The sequence below is a fragment of the Diplotaxodon limnothrissa genome, linkage group LG4 (assembly GCF_057381915.1).
Source record: "Diplotaxodon limnothrissa isolate DT_005_m linkage group LG4, D_limnothrissa_male_GT1.1, whole genome shotgun sequence".
NCBI lineage: Eukaryota > Metazoa > Chordata > Actinopteri > Cichliformes > Cichlidae > Diplotaxodon > Diplotaxodon limnothrissa.
Genome location: NC_140599.1, coordinates 2,925,715 through 2,935,616, shown reverse-complemented (window position 1 = coordinate 2,935,616; position 9,902 = coordinate 2,925,715). Strand labels below are relative to the sequence as shown.

The 9,902-nt window shown below is 42.8% G+C and overlaps 1 protein-coding gene and 1 pseudogene across 1 annotated transcript; both read left to right on the top strand.

Annotated features, from left to right (window-relative positions):
* The first annotated feature begins 3,198 nt into the window (after positions 1-3,198).
* LOC146633032 (uncharacterized) lies at positions 3,199-3,941 on the top strand (annotated as a pseudogene).
* A 1,977-nt stretch (positions 3,942-5,918) lies between these two features.
* Positions 5,919-7,451, top strand: LOC146633031 (deoxyribonuclease-1-like). Its single transcript, XM_085352900.1, has 6 exons — positions 5,919-5,923; positions 5,968-6,083; positions 6,268-6,380; positions 6,466-6,620; positions 6,696-6,789; positions 7,271-7,451. Exons 1-6 carry the CDS (start codon positions 5,919-5,921, stop codon positions 7,319-7,321), a joined length of 534 nt encoding a protein of 177 aa, XP_085209026.1. The 3' UTR covers positions 7,322-7,451.
* The last annotated feature ends 2,451 nt before the right edge of the window (positions 7,452-9,902 follow it).

Sequence of the window (9,902 nt, the reverse complement as noted above, 5' to 3'; positions counted from 1 at the left end):
AGCTTTTCAGGAGCTTTCAGAAGATTCACGAGTTCAGGCGTCTCCACCGTGCAGACATACAGGAGCAGGTATGGACCTCTCACTCGCTACAAAAACATCTGAGCTGTATTCGGTGCAATACTGTGAGCCAGTTTCTTGTTTAGAGTGGATGTTTCAGGCTACAGCAGCATTACAGTAACTTTTGTGCATTTTTCCTGCAGTAATTGTGCGTTTACAAACACATTTCAGCAGCACATGCAAACCATCACAGTATAAATGCAGCTCTCTGTTTCCATATTTGGCAACCTTTGGTCTTCCACAACAGCTCCAGGACGGTGTAACCAGGGCAACAGAGTAATATATTGTCCTAAAAGGATAATATTTTACCAAGCCTTGCAACATGCTGCAAATAGCGACGCGCTAAATAGCATGTTAGATAAACTGCCAAAAATACATCCAGAGGAGCAGGTGTTTGGTCTCTCACTCTCATGTCATGAGCTCTCAGCAGATGGTGGAACATGAGCCGCTTTGTTTTGGACTAAACTCCATGTTAAACTGGACTTTATGACAGAGAAATATGGAGTGAAAGGAAAGGCCTTACTTCAGCCTGCAAATCGGTTTTTAATGCACAGGACAGATAAAAATAAGAAAACTTTAACTTCAAAGTTGAAATATGTAAGATGTGTGAATTCTTTGAAAAACTAGGGGGTATCTAGGAATGCCTCGAGTATAAACGTAATGAACAAAAAAACACAAAGAAGAAGAAGCAAAGAGCAATGGAAACATGGACGTGTATAACATAGAACAATTACTTCTAGGCTCTGAACACAAACCCTCTGTTGTCAGATCTAGCAGATCCAGTTGTAGTAAAAACTACCACAACTTACAGGCCAATTAAACCACAATATCCCTTAAGCACAGAAGCAAAAACAGGGATCAGGCCAGTAATTGCAGATATGGAAAAAGCAGGCATTTTAGTAAAAACAACTGAAACAACCTGTAACACTCCGATTTTCCCAGTGAAAAACGCAAACACGGGGAAATATCGACTAGTACATGACCTTAGATCAATGAATGACTTAACAGAACAAATCCCACCTGTGGTGGCAAATCCACACACCATTTTAAATCAAGTAATACCAAAAGAACAGTGCTTTTCTGTAATAGACCTATCAAATGCTTTCTTTTCCATACCACTACACTTTGACTCACAAAAGTTATTTGGATTCACTTTTGGCAACCAGAAGTATACCTATACAAGGTTGCCTCAGGGATTCCAGAATAGCCCCACTCTTTATGCAGAAGCTCTAAGAAAATCCATGTCATTTTGCACGCTTCCTGCCCCAGGTAAACTCCTGCTATACGTTGATGATATTTTGATTACAGGCTACACACAGACTAATTGCGTAGCAAACACACTGACAGTTTTGCAACATCTAGCGAAGCAAGGCCATAAAGTCTCACAGCATAAATTGCACTTGTGGAGCCAAGAAGTAACGTACCTTGGCCACAAACTGACAGGACAAGGCAGACAGCTGTTAGACAGCAGAAAAGTAGCTGTACAAAACGCTCCTAAGCCTGTCACCAAACAACAAATGATGAGTTATTTAGGTCTCTGCAACTTTTGCAGATGTTGGATACCTGAATATGCACTGCTGGACCAACCTTTGCAAAACCTGATCTATGGCAAACACTTAGCTCTGAAAGATGAAATAGAATGGACACCAGAGGCAGATAAAGCATTTATTGACTTAAAACTTGCCCTGCAAACAAGCACAGTTTTAGCTTTGCCTGTCGGTGACAAGCACTCTCCTTCCTGCGGAAGTAGATGGTGCCGAACACAGCTGTATGCTGAAGCTAACTGAAAAAATGAAACCCCGACCAGACATTTTTAGTACACTGCAGCCTACTGTTTTAGAAGTGAAAGCTCTTACTTCCTCTTTTTCAGCACAGAGTGCAGAACTAGCGGCTATCATACGTGCATGCTGCGCAAAGGTCGAGAAATAGAAATATATAAATATTCACACTGACAGTCAATATGCGTTGCACACCAAAAAAGATAATTCAGAAATTACTGAAGGCAATAACTTTGCAGACCGAGCAGCAAAGAGGGCAGCACAGCAACCTGTACAGACTTTGATGTCTGAAACCTCACATCTAATACCACTTGATGTACTTAAAGATGGACAGAAAGCCGCACCCATCGCAGAGCAAAAGAAGTGGTTAAAGTGTGGAGCACGGCTACAAAATGACCTGTAATGGCGAACCAATACTGCCAAAATTGCTACACAAGACAGCAGCATTAGTGACACATAGCTTAACGCATTTGTCAAGGGGTGGAATGATGAATATCCTCCCCAAACACTTCTATACTCAAAATTTTGAAGCTTCAGCACAAGAGTTTATCAGAACATGCATGATTTGCCAGAAACATATTGCACAGGGAAACCTCAGGCCTAAAAGAGGCTTTTCCCCAACACCACCGCACCCATTTCACACAATCCACATGGATTTTATTAAACTGAACGAATGTCAAGCATCAAAATACGCTCTAGTAATTGTGGATGTGTTCTCAAAATGGCCAGAAATCTATCCAGTAAAAAGAGCAGATGCAATCTCAGTAGCAAAATGTTTATGCAACCATTTTATTCCTACTTACGGCATTCCTACTCTGATAAGATCAGACAATGGCCTGAGTGTTTGGGCCTGGTGAAGATGTGGATGCGACTAACCCAGGGTTCGCAAAAGCTCACACCCTTTGAAATCGTTCACGGGAGGCAATTTCCGCTTCCTCTCACTAGTGAGCCTATTAATAAGTCTATAAGAGAAACCACTCTAGCAGAGTGGATGACTAAATTATTTGAGAATAAAGAGATTGTGCTAACAATAAACTGCCGAGCGATATCTCTCCAGTTTCTTGCAGGTTGCACCCAGGTGATTGGATCCTGATCAAAGTGCTCCAGAGGAAAAATTGGAGTTCACCAAGGTGGGAAGGCCAATATCAGGCCCACCACACTGACTGCCTGCAAAATAGCAGAAAGACCATCTTGGATCCACCAAAGCCACTGCAAAAAAGTGAGTGACAACACAAGCATAGACGCCGGTTCCCCCGACTCCTAGGTGTTCCCTGGTGGAGGAAAGGGCTGTTTGGGTATATCCCGCCCTTTTGTCTTCTCGCCAGTGGTCTACTCACCTGGAGCCCGGGTGTGCCTGGTCATCATGAAGAACCTTGTCCTCATAATGACTGGCATTGCGCTCCTAGAGAGCCTACTGATACTCACCTGGAAAGACGAGGACCCACAGCACCACCTGCAGAAGAAATGGTCATATAACAACTTACACCTAAAGGATATGGATAAAGAGCACAACCACCCCTGGCTGAACAATGCCTGGTACCGGTACGTCTACAACCGAGTACATACAGAAGACAACCACACTGGCTGCCACGTCTGTTCACACCTCCCAACAACAGCAATGCAAGCCACCCTATATGGAAAATCACCCAGCCTTTCCGAAGCCCTATGTATATTCTACAAAGCCACCAGCGGAACATGTTCCCCCGAAGACATCTTCGCCTTCAAGTTTGAGTTAAAAAGACAAGGGAAAATCTTTCAATGTCAGGAGGGAACCAGGAATACAACATCCAATGTGTTTCACCTTCGCATACGGCAACAGAAAGCTGGGGATGAACCAAAACTGCTCCCAGACTTTCCGGATGCCGCAGGAAAGACAAGGACCAACCAAGACGCAAGAGGAGCACTGATGACGTGCAACCTCATGATCCAATCTGGGGCAGTGATGTGCCAGCGGAGTTCAAGTTGTGGACCACCGGACAGAAAGTCCTGCACTCACTTTTCCCATGGATCGGGAATGGAAAAAACATGCTAAGGATCGAGACTCTTGACTACCGATTTGGACTTTTCCTGAACAGCTCAACATGGATAAAACAAGGCTCAGAATGAGGAAATCGACGCGATCAGAACAGTGGTCATGCAACACAGAGTCGCCCTGGACATGATTCTCGCTGAGAGAGGGGGCCTCTGTGTCTTATTCAACACCACTTGCTGCACCTATATTCCAGATAGCGTGCATTCCTTGACCATGACCACCGCCCTGGAGAAGTTACGACAACTGAGCAATGCACAGCAACAAGACTATGTCATGAACACAGAGGACTGGCTGACCTGGCTGCTGAGCGGCAGCTGAAAGACCCTCGTGATCAAAGGACTTGTCTTGATAGGAGATCTTCTTTTATTGCTTTGCATGTTCTCTACATGCATTCTACCCTGTATCAGATCAATGATTGGCAAGATGGTACAGGCCACAGTGATCACATATGTTGGACTGCCACAAGAAGATGAACCGGACGAAGAAGATTTAGTATAGGAACACACACACTCACACATACTGAATGATGCTACAATTGAAAAGGTTATAAGCAAGTGATTGTTGGCTGATAATAAAGTATGATTGAAGTGGTGAAATACGGTAACAACAGGAGGGAATGTCAGGGAGTTTTTATTGTTTTATTTGCTTATGCTTCAAAAGTTATGTTATACATATTTCACCAGACACAGTTTTCTGTTAAAACAGGAAGCTGACCCTGTGACACTGACAAGAGATCAGTACAGAAATACACATCTGCAGAAGTTGACTCGCAGTATATTATTCTTAGAAATTGACTTGCAACACACATACTTTGTGACAAACACACACACACACACACAGACAGCATCAGGACCTGCGTAACAGGAAATGTGATTATATTTGCATATTGACGATGTAACCTATAAAAATAAACGAATACTGCAGTTCGGGGTGATTTGCTCTGAGCTTTTCACCCGTGCAGCACGTTAACCTACACAAGTGTCTCAGTGTTGTTTATTCACCTGACTGTTTGTTAACTGTAAATCTCTGACAACCTGAAAATTATTAACCTGATAACCTGGGAAGTCATTAGCTTACATACGTGTAAAATAAATATGAAATCATTTGTAAGCGTCAGTGTTTCATGTGATTTCTAAGTCATTTTTAACATGTGACCTGTTTGGTGTAGGATGCATTTGGTGGGCACTTTGGGGCTTTTTCTGACCTTGCTGCATCTCTCTAACTCGCTGCTGCTGGGAGCCTTTAACATCAAATCCTTCGGAGACACCAAAGCCTCCAACACCACTCTGATGAACATCATTACCAAGGTCTGGGACTTTTCCCTCTTTGGTAGATATGACAGTTTGTACAAAATGTTTACATCCACCCATTTGTAATGCAATTTGGGTCAGAGTGCTTTCAAAACCAATCCAGAAGTGTTATCTTGTGTGTGCGTTTTGAAATAGTTTGAACTGAATTTTGAGAAATGCTTTGGATGATTTGGCCTGTTGCAGAAGTAAACCTGAATATTCCCAGAATATTCCCACCTCTATGCTTAAGGAATGATCAATGAAATAACTGGATGTGCAACAGCTGTAGCGTTGCCTTTACAATCTAAAGCTTAACACATGAATTTTTTCGTGCAAGGTAAAATATAAACAAACGTGATGTTGCAAGATGGACAATCAGGTGATTCATTTTCATTTTTTATGTGTGTTTTGCAGATTGTCCAACGCTATGACGTCATTCTGATCCAAGAAGTCAGAGACGGTGATCTCTCAGCAGTGTTGGACGGTGTTGGATCATCATCACTTAGACCTCAGAGGGTTAAAGAACCTCCCATAAGTTTCTCAAATAACCATTCAAAACAACTTGATTAAAAATTTATATTTCCAGCATGTTTGTAGTGTTTGAGGCATGTTTGAAGTAATTTAACGGCAAATCCTCCGTCTTTGTTCTGGCATAAACATACATCTTATACACACTCAGAATTCAGAAGAAGTGATTTAAAAAAAGGGGAAAAGCAGAACTACAATAAATTTGTCCCGAGAAGCAACTGGACATGTTTAGAAATGAAGTACACACTGGCAGCAAATGAAAAGGTGGTGATTTTCTCCACAGGGAGGCGCTGGTATCGGTGGCAAAAAGCTACACCTATGACGACGGCCCGGAGGAAACTGGACAAGACGCCTTTAGCAGGGAGCCGTTTGTCGTAATGTTCTCCTCCAAACACACTGGTAGGTGCTGTGGCTCGAGCTATACAGCTGTTTCTGCATCTCACTGATAATGATGTGGATCCTCATTCAAACATTTGTGCGTGGTAGTTCCTGGGACATGTTAGTCACTAGTCCTTTATCATTCTCATGCGGTGTAAGCGCCTCCGTCACTGTCAACACTCCTTCGTTCCCTTCTCTTCTGTAGCTGTGAGAGACTTTACTCTGATCCCTCAGCACATCTCCCCAGAATCAGCTGTTCGGGAGCTAAATGCTCTCTATGACGTGGTGGCAGATGTCCGCGCTCGCTGGAACAATGATGTATTTACAGCCTACAAGTAAAAATCATTTATTTGGTGGAAAAACACACATTCGGTAAATGCGACTCACACTACTCTCCCTGCAGGACATCGTGCTGCTGGGTGACTTCAACGCAGGCTGTAGTTATGTGTCCGGGTCTGACTGGCAGCAGATCCGCATCTTCACTGACAAGACTTTCCATTGGCTGATCACTGATGCGGCCGACACTACCGTGTCGCAAACTGTCTGCCCTTACGACAGGTAGACAGATTGTGGCAGGTCGTTCTGATGTGTGCACGCAAACTCTAAACTCTAATCATCTTTCTGTGTTTGCAGGATTGTGGTCACTGCGGACATGATGAGAGGAGTGGTGAAAGATAGTGCGAAGGTGTATAACTACATGACGGACCTGAATCTCAAACAAGATCTGGTAACAGATGAATTTCAATCCTTATCTCTGTAAGAATTCATTTGAACTAAAAAGCACAACCTGCCTCATTCCCCGCTGACACTAATGGAAACGTCAATATAAAAAGTTAACATAATGCTGTATTCACTGCAACTGAGATCATAGACTCGTCAGCAAAATGTTTACTGAGCTCCAATCAGAAGAGAGGCATTCTACACAAAGGGCAAAGCAGTCGCCCCATCAGAAATCATGCAGTTTTAAAGCACTTTTGCTTTTTTAATATCAGCTTTGAGCTACAGAAAATCGAGCAACTTTGTAAAGCAGTGGCTGTAGTAACGACCACAGAGATGCAAACAAAATCATAATGCAGTGTATACTGTAGTGATGGCATTACCATGCAGGCACGTTGAGTTTTTCAGCACTGGAAAGAAACCTGTGGAAACTGAAGCCGTCTGCAGCACAAACTGTGAGCCACTAAAAGAACGGTTTCTCTGTCTCTCAGGCGTTGGCTGTCAGCGACCACTTCCCCGTGGAGGTGAAGCTGAGCGGTTAGGCTCACGTTGCTTGAACCGTGACTTCCACAAGCTTTCCACACATCGTGCTCAATCTGCAGCCAGCACAATGATCATTCAGTTGGGGACTACTGTCAGCCACAGCTTCATGAAATGCAAATGCACAATAAAGCCACTAAAAGAATTTCACTGAAAACTTGTGTGTTGTAAAGAATTCGGCTTCTTGTTGCAGTGGAGCACATTTGTCTGGAACATTTACTGAGACCCTTTGTTGATTTGGAAACCTTTAATAACGCGTGTGTATTTTATTTCACTTCCTTTGTCTGCTTAAATGTCTTCAGAGTTTTGAGTTACTGAAGTTTTTTAATTAATTTCCCAAAACAGCTCAGACACACAGCAAAACACTAACCTGCAAAACTGAGCCAAAAATGTTGAAAAAACATAAAAGAGCGGTAGAGTAATACATCTGTAGGGGAGACCGGGGATAGTTGTCACATTTTTGACATTTCTGTCTGTAAATTGGAGCTCTTTTAAGGTAGTGGATTCAAAATGTAATGCAAAGTATTTACATGTCTCTGCTATTAAATAGTGCAGCTACTTTCTCTGCAGCACAATTACCCATTACATGGTATGGCCTCAAACACGAAGAGTGAAATGTTACAATTAACCCCATAGTCTGGGTTAGTTGTAACATATCCTGGGGTGAAATGTAACACAATGAAATAAGGGTACTAACAAAACATTAACATGTAATCTTTTTTATTCAACACATGAATGCACTTAGAGCCATTTATGCAACTATGTGTGTGTGTGTGTGTGTGTGTGTGTGTGTGTGTGTGTGTGTGTGTGTGTGACAGAATGCAGAAATCTAGCTTTTGAACATATTCCAACCCCCCAAAAAAGACAAATTATGGAATTTTCTGCAACTGAATATTTCCTTAATTTTGGTTGGTCTTCCTTGAGTTTGGCCTCATTGGCTCAGTGGGCATTATAACCTACAACTCTTGCACCAACTTTGAACATAACAATGAAGCTGAAAAAATGTAGCTGTGCACCAGCATCGCAATTCCATTACTTTTTTTCATGGCTTACCTTGGTGTGGTTTGCAAAGTGCTTCAGAAAGATGAGTGTTGTGTTCCGTAATGTTTATATCATATTGCACCACTAGAGGGTGGTGTCGCAAAATAAGAGGTAAAGCGGAGCCGGAAAAGGTTTAGAGAATAGAAAGAGATAGAATACAGTTAGGTGGCTAGCTGATAGCCGATGTGTGTCACTGCTATCCCTTGGATGTTAGTCTGTGCTGAATTCATTAAAGAGCACTGTTCTTCATGAGGACTGGTTATTACCGCCCACCATTACATTTTGGCGACGAGTAACCCTGCGTGTTTTTTTTTCTCTGCTTTGAGTTTTTTTGCCGAGTCATCATGACTGCAAACGTCCATCCGCCACCGATGTTTTTGCCTTGCCCTGGAGACCCTCCTTTGCCATTCAACATGTGGATGCGTATGTTCAACAATTATTTGCTTGTGATCAATGCAACAGGGAATGCTTGGCCTGAAGCACGAAGAAGAGCTACTTTACTTCACTGCTTAGGAACTGAGGGACAAAGGATTTTCTACTCACTGCCAAATACAGGTGACACTTTTGCCTCTGCTGTTACTGCCCTAGAACAATACTTTTCACCCAAGGTAAATGTTGTTGTGGAAAGACATGCTTTCAGACAGCGAACACAAGCTTCACATGAGACTGTTATCCAGTATGTGGCCAGCTTGCGTGACCTTGCTTCTAAATGTGAGTTTGATGACAGGACAGAAGAAATGATCCGTGATCAGCTAGTTGAACATGTGTCTAGCCCCAGCATAAGAGAAAGCCTCTTGCTTGAACCTGATTTGACACTAGATAAAGCTGTTACACTGGCAACACAAATGGAATCTGCAGTCCAACAAGCTAAATCCATAGCTGCAGACAGCAGTACTCCAGTCCAAGCTGTGCAGTCTCACTCGCACTCCATGCAGAGGAAACATAAGTACAATGCTCACCCTGCAAAGCCATCTCATGCAACAAAAACATCTAAGAACTGTTTTAGATGTGGTTCAAACAGTCATTTAGCCAACTTTCGTCAGTGTCCTGCTGCCAAAGCTACTTGTAAACTGTGTCATAAAATTGGACATTTTGCTCGTGTCTGCTGCTCATCCAAGACAAGAGATGTACGGGAAGTCCATTTACCAAAACTCACAGTCCTTTACTTAACAGATCCTTCTCATGCATCAAAAGGATTGCAATGCAGCATAAATGTGAGCACACCTACGTCATCAGCTAAGGATATTGAACTGATTGTGGACACAGGTTCTGCAGTTTCTATCCTGCCTAACCACATCTACGAAGAGCACTTCAGTGGTACGCCACTAAAACCACCTGACCTTCAACTAGTTACATACACAAAGAAAACAATCCCTGTGTTAGGCTGCCTGCAAGTCACAGTGAGCAGAGGAAATGCATCTGCCTCAGCTGTGTTCTTTGTTGTAAGAAAAGGAACTCCTCTTCTTGGAAGAGATCTGATGGAAGTGCTGAATGTCAGCATTGCAGGCAATACTGTTCTACCTCCATGTACTGATCCTACTG